The following is a 24,387-nucleotide window of genomic DNA, read 5'->3' on the forward strand; positions in this document are numbered from 1 at the left end:
CCCTCTTCCCCAGTCATTTATTTGTCTTTCTTTTCATTCCTTCATTAATATCTCATGAAATTAGGGAAATATAGTAGAATTATAGGATAATTTCTTCCCCCCACAATACTGTTCCTTAAGGCAACAACTTGAATTTATTCCAGATTATCTGTAAAGTTGTGCAGACTATTTGTTTAAAAGAACAAAACAGAACTTTGAATATATTAGCACAGGCTCTCAGAAAAATCTCACATTACCATGGAAAACTGGATAGGGAGAAATCCTGTGCTAGATTTCTCACCAAGCTAGAAATTAAAAGAGTTGAGTATTTGGGCAGTCAGTGCACTCCTTAAGGCTGGTGTGGTACTGTCCTGTCCATTCTTAAGAAGTACTAATGAATAAGAACATAGTGTTCTAATTTAGTTCCCAGGGTCTATTTAATGTGATGGAATTTAGGCACAGGGAACTATATCTAGTCATGATATGATGGAACATGATAGAGGATAATGTGAAAAAAAGAATGTATTTATATATGTGTGTGTTACTGGGTCACTTTACAGTAGAAACTGACAGAACACTGTAAACCCATTAGAATAGAAAAAATAAAAATCAATTTAAAATGAATTTAGGTTTTTAATGATTATCTAATTTACTTAAGACTTTCGAATTTTTCTTTTTCACTCGGTACGTAGACACTTAAATTCTATGAATATATCACCAGTTGCAAAAGCATTAAAAATGCAAATATTTCCTTGAGGTATTCCCATAGAAAATGTTAAGACTGTTAGGCTGTAGCAGTGTCAGAATCACCTGGAAGTCTTGTTGCAAATACAGATTGCCAAGACCCATTCAGAGTTTCTGATTCCCTAGGTCTGAAATGGGTCCAAGAATTTGCATTTGTAACTAATCCCTAATAATCCTTTGAGAACCACTGGTCTCCTGCCACCTGTCGTCCATGTGAAACTTAGGCAACATTGTGAGGTTCCTTATTTAAGCCACAAATAGAGAAAAAAGTGTTCAACTGTAAAATTGTAGAAAAGGAAAATAAATCTTTAATCAGTGTTCTGTGTTATCTTTCCATAAATAATAAAGGCATATAATTAAGTTAAAATATTTTTTTCCCCAGGCTAACCACACATGGTTCAGTTACTTTGTTTTCTAACACATTCTTAAGACCTGATAGTATGCCAGTAATAAGTGTAGAAATAGAACAAGTTTAGAAGTAATGGAAATATTTAGGACCTCAAATAAAAGATGCTTTCCCCCTTTCTGTCTTTGCTACAATTATGTATAATGAAGTTTCTAAAATTGTCATGAATTAGAGGTAAGTTGAGTGTGGAAAATGAAATTCTAGGAAAAATATGCATGTATGGGGAAAAAAGCCTGGTAGGAGAGACCTAAAAACTGAGATAAAAGTCAAAATTCTGTGTGGTAATTGATAATTCAGCTCATGCAATATTAGAGCAATTATTCAGTTTGTAACTAAACTCTTGACTATAATGAATGAATGATCAGTTACCTTATGCGTTGTTGAAAATCATTTTAAGAGTTCCAGTTGTGGCACAACAGAAATGAATCCAACCAGTAACCATTAGGTTGTGGGTTCAATCCCTGGCCTCACTCAGTGGGTTAAGGGTCTGACATTGCCATGAGTTGTGGTATAGGTCACAGACATGGCTCGGATCCCATGTTGCCGTGTTGCTGTGGCTGTGTTGTAGGCCAGTGGCTACAGCTCTGATTCAACCCCTAGGCTGGGAACCTCCATATGCCACGGGTACAGCTCTAAAAAGCAAAAAAAAAAAGAAAAAAGAAAATCATTTTAGATCTTAGGATTTACCTCGAGTTGTTGAAGAGCCATAGTATATAAAATGAACATAGTAAAAACATCTGTTAAATGAGAATATATGGTTTCACATACTTTATGATTTTTATGACATGAATTTTAAAATGCTATAAGGAAAAAAAAGTCACAGCCCTTGAAAAGTGATTTTGTTAGTTGCCTGATCTTAAAGTGTGAAAGACTTCATTAAAAGAAGTGCACAGTTTTGTTTTATATCACATATGTATATGGTGTATAGAAAAAAGGAAACCAGGACTAATTCTCAGACCTTAGCCCACAGGCCTCAGTTCCCCCAGCACCCCCAGTGACCTGGGAAAGAATGTAGAGGACAGAAGGGGCACCCCCTAAACACCTCCATTGTGTTAGTACCCTACACAGGGCACCTCATCTGAGGAGCCCAGGGAGGACATTCAGCCCCACCTGACTCCCTACATCCTGCTTCCCTTACTGAGTTTCTGTGACACGCGTCACAGACCAACTCAGGCACTCTTGACACAAAGTAGCCCTTTGTTTTTCAAGAGAGTAAGGGCATTTTCAGATTTAAATTTACTCTGAAATCATTAAATACTTAAATAAAACTTTGGGAACTCACAAATTTCTCATCAGGATCATGTATAAACTGATTTTTTAAACTCCTTTAAAAATGAGAAGTATAAATGAGAAATCACAACAGATACTGCAGAAATACAAAAAACTGTAAGAGAATGCTATAAACAGTTGTATGCCAACAAATTTGACAACCCAGAAGAAATGGACAACTTTCTAGAGACTTAGAGCCTGCCAAAACTGACTCAAGAAGAAATAGATCAACTGAACAGACCATTCACTAGAAATGAAATGGAATATGTCGTAAAAACACTCCTTACAAATAAAAGTCCAGGACCAGATGGCTTCACAGGTGAATTCTACCAAACATACAAAGAGGTACTTACACCCATCCTCCTTAAACTTTTTCAAAAGGTTGAAGAAGAAAGAACACTCCCAAAGACATTCTATGACCGCACCATCACCCTCATACCAAAACCAGACAAAGATACCACCAAAAAAGAAAACCATAGGCCAATATCTTTGATGAGTATAGATGCAAAAATTCTCAACAAAATATTAGCCAACTGAATCCTACAACATAGAAAAAAGATCAGGAGTTCCCGTCGTGGCGCAGTGGTTAACGAATCTGACTAGAAACCATGAGGTTGCGGGTTCGATCCCTGCCCTTGCTCAGTGGGTTAACGACCCTGTGTTGCCGTGAGCTGTGATGTAGGTTGCAGACGCGGCTCGGATCCCGTGTTGCTGTGGCTCTGGCGTAGGCCAGTGGCTATAGCTCTGATTCGACCCCTAGCCTGGGAACCTCCATATGCCGCGGGAGCGGCCCAAAAAATAGCAAAAAGACCAAAAAAAAAAAAAAGAAAGAAAAAAGATCATACACCATGACCAGGTGGGATTCATCCCAGGTGCACAAGGATGGTTCAACATATGCAAATCAATCAACATCATACACCACATTAACAAAAGTCAAAAACTACATGATCATCTCAATAGATGCAGAAAAAGCACTTGACAAAGCACAACATCCATTCATAATAAAAACTCTTACCAAAGTGGGTATAGAGAGAACTCACCTTAACATAATAAAAGCCATTTACTACAAACCCACAGCAAATATAATACTCAATGGAGAAAAGCTGAAAAACTTCCTGCTAAAATCTGGGAAAAGAGAAGGATGCCCCTCTTATCACTTTTATTCAACATAGTATTGGAAGTCCTAGCCACAGCACTCAGACAAACAAAAGAAATAAAAGGTATCCAAATTGGAAGAGAAGAGGTAAAATTGTCACTCTGTGCAGATGACATGATACTATATATAGAAAACCCTAAGGACTCAACCCCAAAACTCCTTGAACTGATGAATAAATTCAGCAAAGTAGCAGAATATAAGATTAACATTCAGAAATCAGTCACATTTCTGTATACTAACAATGAAATATTAGAAAAGGAATATAAAAATACGATACCTTTTAAAATTGCACCCCCAAAAAATCACATACCTGGAAATACACCTGACCAAGGAGGTGAAAGACTTATATGCTGAGAAATACAAAACATTAATCAAGGAAATTAAAGAAGATGTAAAGAAATGGAAAGAAATTCCATGCTCCTGGGAGGGAAAAATTGATATTGTAAAAATGGCCATACTACCCAAAGCAATCTATAGATTCAATGCAATTCCTATCAAATTACCCATGACATTTTTCACAGAACTAAAACAAACAATCCAAAAATTTATATGGAACCACAAAAGACCCTGAATTGCCAAAGCAATCCTGAGAAACAAAAACCAAGCAGGAGGCATAACTCTCCCTGACTTAAGACAATATTATGAAGCCACAGTCATCAAGACAGTGTGGTACTGGTACCAAAACAGACAAACCAATGGAACAGAATAGAGAACCCAAAAGTAAACCCAGACACCTATCGTCAATTAATTTTCAACTAAGGAGGCAAGAATATAAAATGGGAAAAAGAAAGTCTGTTCAAGTGGTGCTTGCAAAACTGGACAGCCGCATGTAAATCAGTGAAACTGGAACACCCCCCTCACACCATGCGCAAGAATAAACTCAAAATGGCCTAAAGACTTAAATGTAAGCCAAGACACCATCAAACTCCCAGAAGAAAATATAGGCAAAACATTCTCTGATAACAGCCTTACAAATGTTTTCTCAGATCAGTCTCCCAAGGCAACAGAAATAAAAGCAAAAATAAACCAATGGGACTCCTAATCAAACTGACAAGCTTTTGCACAGCAAAGGAAACCATAAAAAAACCAAAAAGACAACTTGCAGAATGGAAGAAAATAGTTTCAAAAGATGCAACTGACAAGGGCTTAATCTCTAAAATATACAAACAACTTACACAACTCAACAGCAAAAGAGCCAACAACCCAGTTGAAAAATGGGCAAAAGACCTGAACAGACATTTCTCCAAAGAAGTTATACAAATGGCCAACAAGCACATGAAAAAATGTTCAACATCCCTGATTATTAGAGAAATGCAAATCAAAACTACCACGAGATACCACCTCACACCGGTCAGAATGGCCGTCATTAATAAGTCCACAAATAACAAATGCTGGAGGGGGTGTGGAGAAAAGGGAACCCTTCTGCACTGTTGGTGGGAATGTAAGCTGGTACAACCACTATGAGAACAGTATCAAAGTACCTTAGAAAATTATATATAGAATTACCATATGACCCAGCAATCCCACCCTTGGGCATATATCCGGACAAAACTTCCTTGAAAAAGACACATGCACCACATGTTCATTGCAACAATATTCACAATAGCCAAGACATGGAAACAGATGATTGGATTAGGAAGATGGGTGTGTGTGTGTACACAATGGAATACTACTCAGCCATAAAAAACAAAATAATGTCATTTGCAGCAACATGGATGGAACTAGAGACTCTCATACTGAGTGAAGTCAGTCAGAAAGAGAAAGACAAATACCATGTGATAGCACTGATACCTGGAATCTAATACTTGGCACAAATGGAACCTTTCCACAGAAAAGAAAATCATGGATATGGAGAACAGATTTGTGGTTGCCAAGGTGGAGAGGGAGGGGGATGGACTGGCAACTTGGGGTTAGTAGATGCAAACTCTTGCCTTTGGAATGGACAAGCAATGAGGTCCCGTTGTTTAGCACTGGGAACTATATCTAGTCACTTATGGTGGAGCATGATAATGTGAGGGAATAAACTGTATACATATTTGTGTGACTGGGTCACCTTGCTGTACAGTAGAAAATTGATAGAACACTATAAACCAGCTCTAATGGAAAAAATAAAAATCATTAAAAAATGTGAAGTATGAATTCAAGTAAATGTATTTTATTTTAAATGAGAACAGAGTAAACATTCAATATGATAAATAATTTTTTAAAAAGCATCTGGCACAGTTTTATGGAGCCTGATGAATTACAGAATATGAGACAGAAGATGAATACTCCTTATTTTTATTTTTTATTGTCTCAGTGTGACTTGCTTAATAGAAAGATTGAATTTCCCACCCTTTATGATGTTCATCAAAAATACTTAGCAGGACAGGGACCAATTTAAAGAAAGCCCAGAGCAGTGTTTCTGTATGTGCGACTGGGGCAGGCTTATACTTTGATGAGCAAGAAGGTAGGTGAATGCTGCTCTCTGTGATGCTTTAGGCTAGTTTAATGTCATGGTTGGCTGCACTTCTTTCTTTCATTGTCTAGGGTTGCAGTGTAATTCTTTGCTCACTCATCACCCTTCTGGTTCTGCCCTGCCCCCTTGTCTCCACAGATCATTTTGTGTTTCTCTCCGGTTGGTCACACGCTGAGGGATAGAGCTCGGAAGTTCCCAGCCCTAGTTAACTGCACAGCTGTTGACTGGTTCCATGCATGGCCGAGGGAGGCTCTGGTCACAGTCAGCAGGAGGTTCATTGAGGAAACCAGGGGAATTGAGGTATGCCTGACAGTCTCTGACTCTCTCTCTCTCTCTCTCTTTTGCACACACACATACCCCCTTTCAGCACGTATGTCCTTACTCATCCACTGACTTAACCAGAAAGCCAGGGTCATTACTTCCTTGAACTATAATAGGATTGACTGGATATACATCCTTTAAATCCACAACCAAAAACCTTAACAAAAAAGTAGCCACCCATAGCCATGCAGTGCTTGATCTTAGCAAAGTAAGGTAATTCATTGTGATTTTTCTCATTACCGTATTGACAGGTGAAAAAAATCAGCCTTCATAAATCCAGCCATCACTCAGATAATGTATCTGCTTCTCTGTGTTACGGGTTTATGTTTTATAGATTATGTTTGTCATTTGCTCACGATGAAATTTCCACCTCCTCTTGCATTTTAAAGTGGTTGCGTGAAACCCAGAAATAAAGAACTTCAGGCACTCAGATTCAAAGAGGGAAGGGAATGTCAATATGAGGGTATCATTTAGATGTCCTAGAAATGAAGCTGTGATGTATTGAGTGCTTTCTGGTGGGATGGTTTGGAAGGGCGGTGATTGAGGACATTTCCCAGGGAAATTTGTCTTCTGATTTCCACAGAATGACAACGGCACAAGGGGGTCGAAAATAAGTCAGGCAGGAGAAGTGATCCTTAGAGCCAAAAATAAAGTTGGGGGTCTGTAAGGAGTGATGTCTATTTCCAGTTGAAACTTTATTGTGAACAGGGACAACCTGCTGTAGCCTCCCTCATTCCTAAAGGCAAAACTTCTGCTTTTCCAAAGCCATCTTTTAACATTTTTTGTTGAATATTACAAATCTTTTTGGTGGCCAAACGGTTAGAAATCTGGGCATATTTATTTATTATTTGTAATGCCACTATCTTTATTGCATTTTTATATTTACATATATTATGTATACATAATATATACTGCTTTACTGCATACAGTTTATTATCTTTTCCCAAAATGTCTATTAATCTAATTATCAAGTGCTGGATTGTTGGGGAAGAACTGTCAGGCAACGTAACATCTAAAAGATGTATATGGGAGTTCCCGTCGTGGCACAGTGGTTAACAAATCCGACTAGGAACCATGAGGTTGCCGGTTCGATCCCTGGCCTCACTCAGTGGGTTAAGAATCCGGGGTTGCTGTGAGCTGTGGTGTAGGTTGCAGACACGGCTCAGATCTGGCATCGCTGTGACTCTGGTGTAGGCTGGCAGCAACAGTTAGACCCCTAGCCTGGGAACCTCCATATGCCGCGGGTGCAGCCCTAAAAAGACTGACTAAATAAATAAATAAATAAATATGTATACGATAGAGGTTTTATGATACTCAAATTTTTCCTCTCTCTTTCTTCTCTCCATTCAGACACTTGAAACATTTCTATAAAAAAAAATGGAAGAAAAAAGAATTCTTCTTTTCACTGTTTCTTCCATACCCAGAAACTTATTTCTCTTGCCTATCTCTACACTCACCTCAACATTGAATGAACGTACCTGGACCTTGAAAGCAACAGCATCGTCAAGTGTTGGCTTGGGACGGGTGGGGGAAATGGTTAGTAATGATAGTGTATGATTTTATTTTTGTAAGTGATTTTCCCTTTTCCCCACTGATGGAAGGCACTGCAAATCACTTCTTACATTTAGGAAAATATATGTCCGGTTTGTTCTCCTGAACAGAGTGGTGGATCCTCACAGGAGTGATTGATTTCTGTCTGAAATCCTGTGCTTCCCGTTATGTGTCTTCCTCAAGAGTCAAAAGAACCCCATGTAGTGAAGACTAATACTAGGATTAAAGTCTCCCAGAATTATTTTATATGTTAAAATCTGGAAAACAGTTAAATATGACAAATAATAGTCCCAGTGACTAATACACATTTCTTCAGCTATTGCTAGAATTATGTTGGAAATGACTTTGTCTTCTAATCATTACAAGAAGGCTTTCGAAATACCAGTTTACTAGACAGAGAGAGCCAGTATGTTATCTTGTGGTAGCAAAATTCTGTTTGGATAATGCAGTTCACTTTATCAGGCTGACTGGGTAAGGAAGAGAAACAGACCAGTGTTCTGTGCCTCTTAATATTCATTCCTCAAATGGGAGGAAACCAGAAATTGAGTGTCTGGCACAATGCTTTAAGTCCCTTGCCTCTGCTGCTCTGGTGCAGGCTTCCTCCTGTCAGCTTAGGTGCCTCTTTGCAAACTGCTCCCACTGAAGGAGCTTTGATACGCCAGTGACTATTGACATCTGCTGGATGAGGCAGGACTTGCATCATTTTCAGGCCAAAGGGCTCCTGGCAGGTGCTGAGCGCTATTTGGTGGTATCATGGTGCCTCCTATAGGAGGCTGAGTGTCAAATAGGAATTAAAAAGCACTTCCCCATTTCTATGGAGCTGAATTATGCCTGGAAACAAATGAGCCAGATGATTTCATTCCAGTGCTGTGTGCTTATTTAACTTTCCCACCTTCCTAATTTGTTGCTCAGGAGCAATCATTGTAATTCAGAGGGCACTGTGTCCACGTTCTTCTAAAAATGTGTGGGGCCTTTTCAAAAGAGGTCAAAAACAGCTTTTACAGTTTTTGAATGAGCGCTAATTTGATCACTTTCTTAGTTTTAATTTCCACCATTAAGACTGAGAGTTATCAGCATAATTTAGGCACTTCTTAATTATTGACCTCATTTACTGAGTGTAAGGTACTTATACAAGGTGACCCCCCCCCCCTTTAGCCACTGAGAAAGGATTCATTAAAGGCAAGCGGTTTTGTGTGTGTTGACATATAATTTTCAATCAGTACCCACTCAGCACCCAGGAGTGTGGGCTGACTGTGTCAAAGTCAATGTTTGTGCTACTTTCCTGTTACCTGGTATTGAACTACAGTGACAGCTGACAGAAGGACCAAGATAGTTTGACACTTAAGTATCACTTGAGTGTTTATCCATAGACTTTGTGTCAACATACACTCCTCACTGGAGCCATGGAAATGGAGATAGAAAGGCAGGGTGTATGGAGGGAGAGGATACCATCTGGCTGTCCTGGGAGTGGGGTTGCAGATGATAATGGGGAGGAGATCTTATTGAGAAGTGTTTGGTCCCAGTTAGGAAAAGTCAAGAAAAAGACGGGAGAATGGGTGTTAAAAGATAAATAGTGATTTTGGTCTTTCAGGTCAAAATGAATACTAATCGACATACTTAAAAGCAGGTGTTTCTCTTCTGAGGAAAGGAGAAATTATTGAAAGGAAATGCAAAGACGAGCTCTCTGCAGAGTGAGATTTGCTTTGGGAGGAGCAGGGGAAAAAAAGATCTGAGCATGGTGGAGGAGCCCACTCTTTCCAGGCATGTACGCCAACTGGCAAGTGAAAATATTCCATCCTGTTGCGGTGACACAACTTCAGCATAGTTCCACAACCTCGGTAGCATCAGCTTTTTCCATGAAATGACTTCATTCCACATGCTGCCACCTCTTCAGTCCAAAACTTGTTGCCAGGTGTGGCAACAGAAGCATGCTGTATTTTACAGACCAATCCTAGAAAATGCCTGCTCCAGGATGAAAATGACTGTACTGCTGTATTCAGAGACTGATCCCGTGACTGGTCTTGGTTCCTTTCAAGATGTTAGGCAAAGCATGAAGTACAGTAAACAACATTTTGCTAATGGGATGCTAGCAGCATGTCTGTTAATGATTTTTAGTGCGTTTCTTTCTTTGACATATAAGGGAGGATTATTCAGTATGAATTTCAAAAGTAGCAAGATAACTTTGTACAGTAGAAATTCTATGAATTTGTGTAAAATAATCCTCTTTCTGAGGAATCCTGAAGTCATTATAAATGATCAAGACAAAAGCAAATGCTACTTAATTTGTATTGAATCTGCCTAAACCTCATGGCAGCTTAAGTCTATATTCAAACAGGTGAGCAAAGGCCCAGGTGGTGGAGAATACACTCCCCATTCTTTAGCCCTCTTTCTCCCTTATACATGCACACTCATAAACATTTCTTGTACTGTGCATGTTAATTCAATCTAGAATAGAATCGCAAAAAGGAGTAGAATGTTGCTTTCCAGGGTTTTTGCAGTTATGAAAATGGCAAAACCCTTAGAAAGTAGGGTCTACTTGTTATAGCTCCCCAGGAACTTGAACGTGCCATTGAGTTGAAAGTTTGGCTATATCAGATAGAGGCTTCCCTCCCTCCTAGTTGAGGCTGTGTGGCTTTCCTGTAGTGCTGGCCTCACCAGAACCCCTTGCTTGCGCTAGAAGAGAATAGCTGGGTTCCATCTTACCTCCTCATGCTCTTAGTCCTCCCTTGCTGCTTTGTGTTTTTGTTTTTTTAATTTTATAATGGTCTTTATTTTTTCCATTATAGCTGGTTTACAGTGTTTTCTGTCAACTTTCTACTGTACAGCAAGGTGACCCAGTCACACATACATATATACATTCTTTTTTCTCACATTATCATGATCCATCTTAAGTGACTAGATATAGTTCCCTGTACTATACTGCATGATCTCATTGCTTATCTACTCCAAAGGCAGTAGTTTGCATCTGTTAACCCCAAATTCCAAGTCCATCCCACTCCCTTCCCCTCCCCCTTGGCAACCACAGGTCTGTTCTCCATGTCCATGATTTTGGTGTTTTGTTTTGTTTTGTTTTGTTGCTTTTTAGGGCTGAACCTGTAGCATATGGAGGTTCCCAGGCTAGGGGTCAAATCAGAGCTACAGCTGCTGGCCACAGCCACAGCCACATCAGATCCCAGCCACATCTGTGACCTATACCACAGCTCATGGCAAAGCCAGATCCTTAACCCATTGAGCAAGGCAAGGGATCAAACCCACAACCTCATGGTTCCTAGTCAGATTTGTTTCCACTGTGCCACAATGGGAAGTCCCATGATTTTTTTTAAATGCTCGGTCAGTAAACCATTGAAGGCTACCTCTTTCAAGGACTGGAAGCTTATCTGGAAGATTGCTAGCTTATGCTGGGCTTAAGCTTGCCTTTGACTCAGGCTTGGTCTCTGAACTTGAAGACAAAAATAAAAAAACATGAGCAAACTAACAATAAAATGCCTTCATCAAAGTAACAAACAAAACCACAAAACCAGCGTGTCATTTAGAAAACTACTTGGCTCTGCAGTTAACACTCACGGCTGCTCTGTCTGGTAGTAGTAATCTTCCCGGGCTACTGTTGTACTGTTGCCATCACCAAAAGCAGAGTTGGGAGTTCCCATAGTGGCCCAGCAGAAATGAATCTGACTGCTCTCCATGAGGATGTAGGTTCGATCCCTGGCCTCGCTCAGTGGGTTAAAGGATCCAGCGTTGCCATGAGCTGTGGTGTAGATGGCAGACATGACTTGGATCCTGCATTGCTTGTGTGGCCCTCAAAAGACAAAAAATAATAATAATAATAAAAGAGCAAGTACCCCTTGCCCTACACTTGAATCATTTACCACCTCTCATCACCAATCTAGTAAGCAGGGGCCACTGGTTTCCCTGTTGTACAGGTGAGAGGCTGGTGGCCATAAGCACAAGCTTCCTCAGCAGACAGGGGGCCCATCAGCACTCTTGTGCCTGAGCCCAAATTCTTACATCCTGCTCTGGACTGTGGCACAGATGCTTGCCTCTTCCAAAAGAGGAATAAGAGGAAAGGAAGAAAAGAAAAGAAACAGTAAAAAAGATTGAAGAAAGCTTAGCCTTAGATTTTTGTGGGCAGGAGGACATATAGGGGATGCAAAACATTGTCCAACTTGACAGAAGTGAAATCTATCCCAGGGCTTAGGATTCAAACCTGTTTCCCTGGCCGCCTCCACAGTCTTTTCCTGGGAGTCTGTCAGACCAGCAGGAGCTTAGGAGAAGAGCTCAAATGTAATGCTGCCATTTTGTATGTTATTAAATTTTCACTACTCAATAAACCAACCCTTACAACCACAGTCTCTAACAGATTCCCTACTTTGACCAGTCCCAAAAGGAGTTAAAAAGTACAAACAATAGATCTGACATTATTGAAAATTACTGTAGATATTAAATATGTACAGTTTTTATATAGAGACTTCAGTAAAGCTCTAAAAATTAATGTGGAACGAATTTCTGAGAAAAACTTTCAAGATGGACAGTAGGAGTATGACATGTTACAAAATGAGCGAAGTTAAATTTGAAAGGAGATCTATTTTCTTTTTTTTCCACTGGCCCCTTGGCCCCCTCCTAATTCCCTGCCTTGCATTACAATACTCCTGAAATATTGACTTTAAAAGTGCAGACATACAGCCGTCTGTGCTGGGCTTGGGAAGATGTAAAATCCTATATCACACTTAAAATGTTTGATTTGGTTCTGGCTCCAACTATTGGTTTCCAATCAAATTTTGCTGTCATTTTGAACAATAGGAACATGCTGGAATTTGCTATAAGGTTCAGGTGGCTGGGGAACTTGGTGTGTCAGCAATGGCCACCGCCCAGGAACCATCACACCAAGTAGGGGAGATTTGTTTGTTTCTGTGTTTACAGTGAGCCAACCAGGAGAGCAGACATTAAACATGTTTTCTTAATGTGAGGAAAAGCCATTTCTCCCTTGCATTTGCTTGTGCCTCAGATACAGCATTGTTTTCCAAAGCATCTTAGTAGGGAAACCTTGGATTTATAACCAGCGGATGCTGGCACTTGGCTTATTTTTATTTTTGCCTTCACCGTGATTGGCTGTGAAATGACTACAAATGGGATCGACTGGTTTGCATCAAGGGGCCAAGTGTAGCAGGAATGGTGTTTTTCACTCCCAGCTCTAAAAGTGAAAAATCCAGCATCTCCTCGCCATCAGTGCAGCCTCTCCAGCACCAGCAGCCGGCTCCTGCTGGCTCCCCCCACCCCTCAAAAGAAAACTGGAGATAAATGAATGGCAGAATAAATAATTTATGCTAATGAAATTACTGCAATTAGTAGTTCTACAATGACCCTTTTAAAAGCCACAGCTGTTAATGTCAGGAAGTGCTGTCACTACTGACCTTATCATAAGAGAAAGTGACAAATTGAGAACGCAGGGAAGACCAGTCATCAAAGAGGTCTGTTCTGGAACGATTAGAGTTTTCTGAAAAACAGTGTGAATTACAACCAGCTGCTCCCTGGCTCTGCAAGTCTCCCATGCTGTGCCATTTTGTTAAGCCCGGTAACAATAGTTATTTTGCCCCATTGAGACAAGTTGTCTCGGGCCACTTCCAGCTCTACCGGAAACCACTTCTTCCATCACAGATTTACAAATGAAACTGTTGTTAAAGAAAGCTTTTCAGGGCATCAGAGGAGCCTCGTCCTAAGGATCACGGTTGGGCAGAAGCCAGGGTTTACTTTTTTTTTTTTTTTTTTCCCCTTTCCTGTAAGAAGGTTGCACTTGGCTGGGGATGTGTTTATCTATATTTTAGAAAGATATGTGCTGGCTTTTAGTCACGTTAAAACAAGACAGGACAGGAGTGCATTTCTGCCCATACTTATATTGCATCCAAGTTCTTTTAAAAATAAAATCCCCAAGGAGGTATGATTTAGATGGTGTTCCTTCCTTATAAATTTATATTCTGAATGCACTATTTGAAAATCTACATATGTCTCAGAGCTAGTAGAAACAAAGGATATTCAGGATTTGTATCATTCTCTATTTAACTATTGCTTTAAAAACATTTTAGTTACCAGCAAGATGGATGTTTGATCGGCAGAACAATCCAGCATGTACAGATTTTAAACCCACCCAGGCATTTTTCATGAGGTTGGAAAGCGGAGTGTTCAGACGTTGCTTAGGAGCCGTTGTCCTTCTGCAGCAAGAACTGGCCTGCCTGCCTGCCTGCCTGCCTGTCCTCGCCCCCCCCCACTCCTCACCCCCGGTTGTGATATTAATGGTTCTGGTTTGAAACGTTTAACTGCATCACCGGCCACTTGTGCGTAATTTTCCCAAAGATGTCTGAGCGTTATTGACAACACTTTGGTAAATTATGTGTGACTTTCCTAAGAGTTGGTGTAGCTCATTTAATTCATATTAATTGATTTTTAGGCTTCCCTTGATTAATTGAACCTGGTTCATCTTGTACAGAATGCAATAAATAATCATTAAAATGAGGGAGATGTGACTCCACAAATTAAAAAGTTAACTACTTCAGAAGTCATAGAGGACAAAGTGGAAAGACTGTCTAGTTGGAGTGGGGGACGGTTCTCCAGTATAGCTTCAAAGGAGAGGGGCTCATTTTTTGTTTGTTTCTCTAAATGAGAATAGAAATAATCATATTTTCTCCCAGGAGCAGTGACTTTTACACCTTATCATCCAGTTTGTGTCTACATGGGTTCTTAGGAAACTATGTGATTCCTCTGTTTCAACTTTTTTTTTCCCCAGTGGCCACAGGCTTGTTGGTTTCCTTTAGCTAAAGTTTGGCTTGAAAGGGACACCAAAAACATTTCTTGTCTCAACCTCTCCATTTTCTCTTTCACACATTTGATAAAAAGCAAGTTGTGAAAAGCCGAGCTTATGTTGCATATTGACTTTTGGGTTTGGTATGTGGAGCACATACAGATCCTTTGCCCTACTCGGCAAGAAGTGGTTACTAAGCTGAATGCCTTCTTGTCACCTGTCTAATCCTGTGGGTAGCTCTTCAAGACTGAGTAAGTTTTCCCAGATCGACTGGAATTGGTTCTGGCTTTTAGAAAAATAAACAACTGTATAGCTTTGCTGATGTTCCTTTTTTTTTTTTTTTTAATTGTGCGTTTGTTTTAACTTGAGAGAATTTCATATGACTTGACATGTGTGTGTTTTCAGCCCCTGGACAAAGATTCTATTAGCCTTTTCATGGCACACGTTCACACTAGCGTAAATGAAATGAGTACCAGGTTTTACCAGAATGAGGGAAGACACAACTATACCACCCCAAAGAGTTTCTTGGAACAAATATCGCTATTTAAGAACCTGTTGAAGAAGAAACAAAAAGAGGTGTCCCAGAAGAAAGAGCACTTGGTGAATGGCATCCAGAAGCTAAAAACCACAGCCTCTCAGGTATGACCAGAGTTTGTTCTTGCTGAGTGAAATCTATGCTCTTACGATTAAAAATACATTTACTGTTGAAGCAACATTTCAACCTGTTGGTATAAGATGCTTAGTGCTAAAATTTACAGTTTAATGACACAAAGAACACACTGTTTCTGCTTTCCTAAGCTTGGAAAGGGATTGGTCCATTGCTCCGTCATGGTTGGTAGGGGGAGAGCCCTCCTCTTGTTGGCCTGACACCATGCAGGGCAGGGTAGGGATGGTGAATAGAGTGTGCACGGTTGGGTCCCTTCTCATCTCCCATTGCTCTGGGCATTCGGTCAGGAATTTAGACATAGGACAGTGGAAGGAGGATTCACTTTGGTCTCAGGTTCTCAACCCCCAATGAAAGCATCATTTCCTGGCCAATAGTGTAATAAGAGTTGTTGTGATTAGGATCCCTGAGTATAGCAGTTTTCTCTGATTTTGGTGTCTTGGTGTCTGATCTGCTTCCTTTAGCCACTGTCTCTTTTAGCTTAAAGTATCCAGTGTTGCCTTGGTCCTCAGCCAGAAGGTCTCCACTACCTTGAAGGACAGTACCTCTAACCTCCCTGAGTAAATCAGGGGAGAATTAGCATAGGCTGATAATCGTGTGTGGGTCTGCACACATACCATCTAATTTCATTGTGAAAATCCAAACAAGTTTATGAAGCAGCAGTCGCTACTGTAATTTTCTGTATGAAGCTTAAACGAGTCGAGGGCCACCGAGCCCATGAACCTGGCGTTTGAGCCTCGATCTGTGCAAAGGCCATGTCAGGCCCATGATTCCAGGCTTCTTCCCTGGGGCTGGTAAAAGAAATTAGCATGAGAGAAGATGAAGACTTGGGAGAATGGCCTGGCTCTAGAACTAGAACTAGAACAAAAAACACTTCTCACCAGTGGTCACCCCAAGGCCAGAAACTCTGGTGGGCTTTTCAGAGTATGGTGTCAGGTTATACACCGACATGCTTTCTTGAGACTGAGCCAGTTTTCCCCCAAGAGTGTTGGGTGGCCCATCCGTGCCCAGGCTGGAGGTAAGGCAGGGCCTGATTGGCACCTTTCACCGTGAAGGACTCTCTAGTCATGTCCTTCAAGCATTCTGAAGGCCAAAGCACCCACTTTGCTTCATACATCAAGGATGGCTCAAATGCAAAAAATAGTTGCTTGAAACCCCCCCAAAATATGTCCTTCTTTGTGTAGCTTTTGCTCTCTTTTCAAACAAGTCTTCCCTTGCACTTCCTTTTTATGTACTTCTTTTTCTGTGTGTGTGTGTGTCTGTGTGTCTGTGTGTCTTTTTGCCATTTCTTGGGCTGCTCTCGCGGCATATGGAGGTTCCCAGGCGAGGGGTCGAATCGGAGCTGTAGCCACCGGCCTACGCCACAGCCACAGCAACGCAGGATCTGAGCCACATCTGCTACCTGCACCACAGCTCACGGCAACATCGGATCCTTAACCCACTGAGCAAGGGCAGGGATCGAACCCGCAACCTCATGGTTCCTAGTCAGATTCATTAACCACTGAGCCACAATGGGAACTCCCTTTTTATGTACATTTTATCTTACTCTTTTATTTGTCTTCCCTCCCCCAACTCTCCAATTCCATCTCCCTTGAGTCCAGACCCCTTTCCCTAGTGAAGACTTTGCCAGGAGTCCTAGTAAGCTGAAGGTGAAGGAGATCTGCATCCCAGAGCATTTCTGTCCCTTTGAATGACAACCCAAACTGAGCCTCTTGACTTTGACCCAGGAAATGACAGCGTTGGCTACACCAGACTGTCAGTACCCATGAGGCCTCTGCCACACTTAAGGGTTTTCATCCCAGATAACAGAGATGAAAGCACTGGGGAGCAATATCTTGGTTCATTCCAGTGATAGCAGCATCTCAGTCATGGAGGAAAAAGGAAGAGAGTCCAGTTTCCTAACAAGCCTCTTGGTTGTGTGTTGGTGAGTTGGGGGGTCAGGGAGAGGAAGAAAGAAAGGGACTGGTGATTCGTGGTGTCTGCCAAGCTGGCAGCTGTTTGGGGGTCTCATTCCCCCTTGACTAGAGGCGGCAGGTAGAAAGTCTAAGAAGATATCCAGAGTGCTGACGGAAGGACTACTGATGATTTTCTTTCCCTGGGGGTTTGTGTATGTCATGCTCTAAATAATAACAGAAGAGTGTTGGAATATTTAATAGCACCTGAAGAGTTTTTAAAATCAGTTTACTGTGAAGAGAAGGCATGGTTCTCTAGGTGGACAACCAGAAGGCCTGATGCTGTAAGATCAGGTTGCGTGCAGAGTAAGGCACCTTCATCTCAGAGCATGCGCCCCTTAAGCAGCCGCTGCCGGCTGCAGTATGTCCAGACCTGAGTGCCATCCATGGATCGAAACAAAGCTGTGAACCTTTTTTATGGCCACGTGTCCTCTCTGGAGATCAAACATGGGTCATAACACACAGACCTAGTGACTTCTCTTTATCAATAAGGCCTCACATCCAGGGCTTGCATCACTTTGGATATTTCAGGCTGAACAGCTTCCTGAGAAACTGATATCGGGGTCTGAAATAAGATTCCTCTTGTCTCTTGGGTGATGCTTTTGATCCTGGCCTAACATATGACTAGTTCCAGATGGCAACAAAACAGAGAGAGTCACTGTGCACTGTGACCCTGAGCTGGAAGAGAGGCTAAACAATCAGTCTTAGCTTAAAGTCTAATAGTACAGGTAGCAGTCACAGTAGTGACCAGACCTTTTAAGGTAGAGTGAAATAAGTCATGTTGAGGTGGTGGTTACAGGAGTCTTTGGGTGTAGGCATGGAGTTTTGATCCACTAGATGAAACCACTGAGGGTTTTTTTTTGTTTTTTTTTGTTTTTTTTGTTTGTTTGTTTTTTGTCTTTTTCTAGGCCCGTACCCGTGGCATATGGAGGTTCCCAGGCTAGGGGTCTAATTGGCGCTGTAGCCGCCGGCCTACGCCAGAGCCACAGCAACGCGGGATCCGAGCCTTGTCTGCGACCTACACCACAGCTCCCGGCAATGCCAGTTCATTAACCCACTGAGCGAGGCCAGGGATTGAACCCCGCAACCTCATGGTTCCTAGTTGGATTCGTTAACTACTGAGCCACGACAGGAACTCCTGAAATGTTTTTAGCAATGGAGTAAAAAAAAAAAAAAAAAAATGGTTATGATTGTTCTTTGATTCTAGGTTTATACCACACAGGAATGGAAAAGCAGGGGACATGAGTGACACATGCTCAGGTGACATAGGCTCAGATGGGGCCTGTGCAGATCCCTGACAGCACAGACCAAGTTGAGCAGATACCTGCCTGGTTGGTGCTGACATAAATTGGTGACATTTTCCACAAAACTCTAGGACGACATTATTCTGTATATTCCTGTGTAAAAAAAAAAAAAGAAAAGAAAAGAAATAGTATTGCATTTTTGCATATGGAATTAAAGTCACATCAGGGTAGAATCAGATGAAAGGTAGAAACTGCCAGACATCTCTCAATTCACTTAAAAAAATAAGCTGCTTCTGGTGTTTGCTCTTATTGCCACAAGTTACTTCCAAGTCGGGATTTTTCCTTTAGGTGGGAGCTCTGAAGGCCAGACTTGCCTCTCAAGAAGCCGAGTTACAGCTGAGAAATCAGGATGCTGAAGCTCTCATCGCAAAGATTGGGCTGCAGACCGAGAAAGTGAGCCGGGAAAAGGCCATCGCCGATGCCGAGGAGCGAAAGGTCAGGCTAATTCCACCATTTAGAGTGCGGGGCTATATTTAGCACAAAATAAACCTTTGTAGGTGAACAATTTTGAACAACTTCCTCTCCAGGGAGCATAAAATCTAAAGAATGATTATAGTTACACATGTAACAGCATTTCACACCATGATTACCACTTGACCTTTCTTTACATTATGCATTTTCCCAACCTTTTAGCTCTTTTAATGATATGAAGGAACAATAACTACTGAGCTCATTCAAGCGTATAATGGATGTGGATCTTGAACATCAGGCCTATTTGTAATACAGTAAAGGTCACGAAGTCACCTCAGAGGTTTCTAAAGGTTTTCAGTTTTTAGGCAAATTGAACAACTCAATTGTTAACAAAGCCCATTCCGTCACTTGGCAAGATGGTTTTCAGATTTTGCATTTTCATAATACAACTTGAGTTGATTATTATATCCTAAGCTAAATTTGTTCTTTTTGAGTCAGTGGAGGCCCTGGCATTCTGTATTATGTTTTATTGTTGGAAACAATTACTTTTAAGATTATATAGATTCTGGTTTCCCTTGCACTTGGGTTTCCAGTAATTCTGAAATAAATATAACTTATTTTGTCATCTTCTTTTACTGAAACTTTAGCTACAAGTAGGAGATATTTTATTTTTGTGCATATTTCTTCCCCAAGGAAGTATCACAGTGATTTACTAAGTATTTGTTTTAGAATCAAATGAATGTCTATGTGCAAGGTAAGTTCTCTTATTTTAGCCAAAATATTATAATCAGGGCTTAGTTAATTTAAAAAATTGTAAATTATGAACCCTCACATAGCCAGTGAACCAGTAACCATTATGCTGTTGTCTTTGCATTAATGATATCAGAAAATATTTGAGTTTTTCATGGACAGTTGAGGTTTTTCTTTTGTTCTAGTGTTTATTGAGCATGTTGGCCTTTAGCTTGTACAACTAAAGACTTGAAAAATACACTGAAAATCAGGAGTTCCCTTTGTGGCTCAGTGGTAACGAACCCTAGATATATCCACAGAGTTGCAGGTTCAATCCGTGGCCTTGCTCAATGGGTTAAGGATCCAGGGTTGCCATGAGTTGTGGTGTAGGTTGCAGATGCATCTCGGATCCCATGTTGCTGTGGCTGTGGTACAGAGCCTGCAGCTATAGCTCTGATTCAACCCCTAGCCTGGGAACTTCCATGTGCCACAGGTGCAGCCCTAAAAAGACCAAAAAAAAAAAAAAAAAAGACCAAATATACATATATTGAAAATCAAAAAGCTGAATAAAGAATTTAAAAAACAACTTAGTTTTAAGGTTAAAGATAAGGTACATTTGTATGGCCTATAGGCATATAATTCCTAATTCTGGCAATAAATGTTTCCATTGGTTTTTAGATAAGTGGAAGATATCCTTAAATTATATTTTTATATTAAACAATCAGGTATCACACATGGTGTGTTTATCATAAGCTAATTTTCCACCCAGGTGATGTTTTACAGTCATTATACAAATATGTGATGTTCTAATTATTACTATATCATAACCCACCCCTACAGAACTTAAAATATAACAAGGACTCTGAAGGTCCTTTCACATTTTTGTGTGTGAATTTCTAAGGGAAATTGATTCTCACAAAGGGGGGGGGTGTTTTAGCAAATTAGAACTCATCTGATAGATTGTTTCATGAAATCCTTTAAACATGAAAAAGATTCTATTTTTTATATCTGCTCCATACCAAGAAATAAAAATAATACTTAGAAATATTTTCACTTTATCCATGAGACATAATTTAGTTTAATAAATAATAAATATTGACTGAGTACCTGTTTTTTGCCTGGCACTTTCCTGGGCCCTTAAGGATATAGGATACACATGGTAGCTGCATTTAGCTTACATTGTAATGGGGAAGACTGACAGGAGATAAGTGACTCTTTAATACACAAGATATTTTGTGTTAGTGATGAGGGCTATGATGAAAGGTAAGTAGAGAGATGGAATAGTGGAAGGAACTGTTTTAAATTGGTGGTCATGGACAGAAGGTCTATTTGTCATTAAAGCACACAGAGTCCAGGAGTTAAGCAACACCAGGTATGTGCTATGGTCTTCCATTTGTCATATGGTTAGTGATGAGCTAGATTCTTTGTGGTTATTAACAGGGGGTATATATGGACTGTGATTCTACGGAATTGAGGTCTCAAGATTTAATATGTAAGAAGTTGTTAAAAAGTAATCAAAAGTACACTGCCACATTTAATCTGACTAAACAAATATTGGGGTTTAGAGACTGCCTTGCTGTACATCTTGACAGCCCCTGTAGAGAAGCCAGTTGAAATTGTTACTTCAAATTTATAAAATCATCAAGGTCATTCAAACTACTGGCATTGCTGGCAGTGACTTGAAGTAATAATACCAGTACCGTTGTGAAAATTAGATCTTCTAACCTTCATTTGACTTCTCAGCTCCAAATTCTCAGAATCCTCTGATTCCTTTAAACAGCTTTCTTTGCTGAGTATGATCTTCAGGAGTGAAAGTACCTCGCAAACTGCAGGACTCCTCTTTGACTTTGCATGGCTTTCAGTTTTTTAATGTGTTTCTTTTCTCAGGGTGGGTGGGGCTGGATTTTCTTAGAGTTAGGAATTTCTTAGAGTCTGAAGGCAGGTAAGAGACATGTATTAGTTTGCTAGGGCTGCCATAGCAAAATACCACAGACCAGGAGGCTTAAATAACAGGAATGTATTTTCTCACAGATCTGGAGTCAGAAAGTCCAAGGTTTAGGTGTTGGCAGGTTTGGTTTCTCCCAAGGCCTCTCTGCTGGCAGACAGCCAGCTTCTGCCTTTGTCCTCACATACTCTTTCCTCTGTGCCCACACCCCTCTCTACTCTTATGTGTGACCAGATTTCCTCTTCTCACAAGGACACTAATCAGATTGGGTGAAGGCCCACCCTAACAAGCTTATTTTAATGTAATCGTTACTTTTAAGGCCCTCTTGCCAAACACAGTCACATTCTGAGGTGCTTGGATTAAGGTTTCAGCATGAGAATTTTGAGTGGACACACTTCAGCCCATAACAAGCAGTCGTTGTGACTTTATCCTCTCATTGTGACCACCACTCAATTTCATGAAACCATCTGCAAGGAGTCTTTGACTAATAGAGGGCAGAAAATGTCTGGTATACCCAAGAATGGGACCATCTCCAAATCTCTTCTTTGATAGATAATGTTAGAAGGGAAAGCACCCAGTCTAAGCCATTGGTGTAGCTCGATCACCTTCTCCAGGTTGGGCCTCACTCGCCAATGCCCAGGAGCCATGAGGGGCAGAGGAAATCCCACAGTGAGGCTTAGTAAGTCGTGAAGATACTCGATATTTTCACCACTCTAGTGTAGCTGCACCTTCGGGTGAGAGGGATTGGGAATGCGAAAGAAGTTGACCAACCTAGAGTATTTTTTTTCCATTGGCATTCATGGCATTTTAGCTATTAAATGTTCCAGATTTATGAAAATTACCCAAAGGAATAATACTCCATTAGCAGTAAAGGAGTTAGGAAGAGAAGAGCCTACAGTCTCATAGAAGTAGCATTTAGTAGGAATACTCTCTAAGGTTTCTTCTAAGTATTAAAAATCTGTGATCCTGAGTCCAGTTTAAAATGATGCTGTTATAAATGGTCATGAACATAATGAATAGATTCATTATATCTTTAAGGAAAAGAAATAAACCTGATGTAATAACACATTCAGTACATTCCTGGTTTCATCCATAGTGGTATCTCTGTCTGACACATTGAGAATGTAATATTTGTAGAATTTTTACAGTCCATTCCTGGCAGTTTTGAGGGTTGTAGTTTTGGAGCAGTTCTCAGGAAGCATGCAAAGCTTTCTTGTTGATGTCCACAGTAGCCGTATAAGTATTGGCCGGCGATCACATATCAACCCTGAACCAATTATCTTCATAAAAGGTTCAGTGCAGGGCAAAATCATGGTTAATCAGGAGAAGGGTAATTACTGCTAATAAAGCTGTGGTAGACAACATAATTTGTTGTGAGCAGTGTTTAATTTTATGGTGTAGTTAAATCTGTTCATTCCAAAGGCATCTGAAGAAATGCACTTTTGTTCACACTGCATCATTCACAGTTGCCGTCGCCGCAGCAACCATCCCCCATGGTAACAGGATCCTGGTGGCCAGGGCCACAGCTTTGAAACTGCTTTCTGCTAAGGACAAAATTTTTACTCTTCCTGGACATTTGAGTTCTTTCAGTGTCCTAAAAGGAGGATAAAAACTCCAAATCTTCTCATTTGGCTTGGTTTAAGTTTGCCATCATGGCTTTCTATATCCATATTATATGTGTTCATGACAAGAGGCTGCTACAGAACCCTACTTGGCATGTGAAGAGTGGCCTGGACCATCACCAGTAGCATGGACAGCAAATGTCATGATCCCATTGCTGAAGACAGACCTGGGTAGTTGCACCTGTGGTTTCTTACCAGGTCCTTAGAGAAAGCAATATTAGTCTCCATAAAAATTCTATTTATGCAGGGGTATGGGATTAAGAGGTACAAACTGCTAGGTATGAAATAGATAAGCGACGAAGATGTATTATATAGCACAGGGAAATACAGCCATTATTTTGTAATAACTTTATAAAAATATCGAATCGCTATGTTGTACATATGAAACTAATATAAAGTAAGTAAACCATACTTCAATTGAAAAAAATTCTATGGTTAAGCATGCAGAGAATAGAAGACTGTCTTCGAGCCAGTTGAACAAAACAGCTTCATAGCTATTCTTAAAGAATTCAACATGGCTTTTCTGGTAATGTAAATGTAAATAGGTAACATAGGTAAGGTAAATATAAGTAAAAATTAGAGAATTTTAGCAAAAATATTTTATGGTCAGGTTACTGAGCTAGCTTGGGTTCTCACTTGCCCAGGGCTCTCTGAAAAAGAAAACTGGAGAAGAGAAGAATGGTTTAACCTTGCATCTATTATTAATGGCACCTTCTAATTTAAATAGTCAAAGCCCTTCTTGGGCCATTTTGATATTTCAGTCCATTTGTGTTGCAATTTGTGTTGTGTGTTTTGTGAATATGCAAAGCTTTGTATAAATGCCGTGCCTGAAGGGAAATTAGTCTCCACGACAAATTCCTCACCTGTTCCCACTGTAGATGAATTATTGAACATTGCCTCTGAGTCAACCAGCATTTTTCAACAGAGCTCTCCGAGATGATCATTTGGGTGTGCTTTTCCTCTCTGTTTAGGTGACAGCCATTCAGACTGAAGTGTCCCAGAAACAGAGGGAGTGTGAGGCCGACCTATTGAAGGCTGAGCCTGCGCTGGTGGCTGCAACAGCTGCCCTCAACACACTCAACAGGG

General features: G+C 40.5%; 1 protein-coding gene across 3 annotated transcripts in view; it reads left to right on the plus strand.

The window, feature by feature from the left end:
- Positions 1-24,387, plus strand: part of DNAH11 (dynein axonemal heavy chain 11) — a 344,143-nt gene that overhangs the window by 215,652 nt on the left and 104,104 nt on the right. For all 3 annotated transcript variants that reach the window (XM_047753939.1, XM_047753940.1, XM_047753941.1), the window contains 4 exons: positions 6,151-6,312; positions 15,080-15,313; positions 18,883-19,029; positions 24,273-24,386. In XM_047753939.1, coding sequence (XP_047609895.1) covers positions 6,151-6,312; positions 15,080-15,313; positions 18,883-19,029; positions 24,273-24,386 — 657 coding nt within the window. The remainder of the gene's footprint in view (positions 1-6,150; positions 6,313-15,079; positions 15,314-18,882; positions 19,030-24,272; position 24,387) is intronic.

This window comes from Phacochoerus africanus, chromosome 11 (assembly GCF_016906955.1).
Source record: "Phacochoerus africanus isolate WHEZ1 chromosome 11, ROS_Pafr_v1, whole genome shotgun sequence".
Lineage (NCBI taxonomy): Eukaryota > Metazoa > Chordata > Mammalia > Artiodactyla > Suidae > Phacochoerus > Phacochoerus africanus.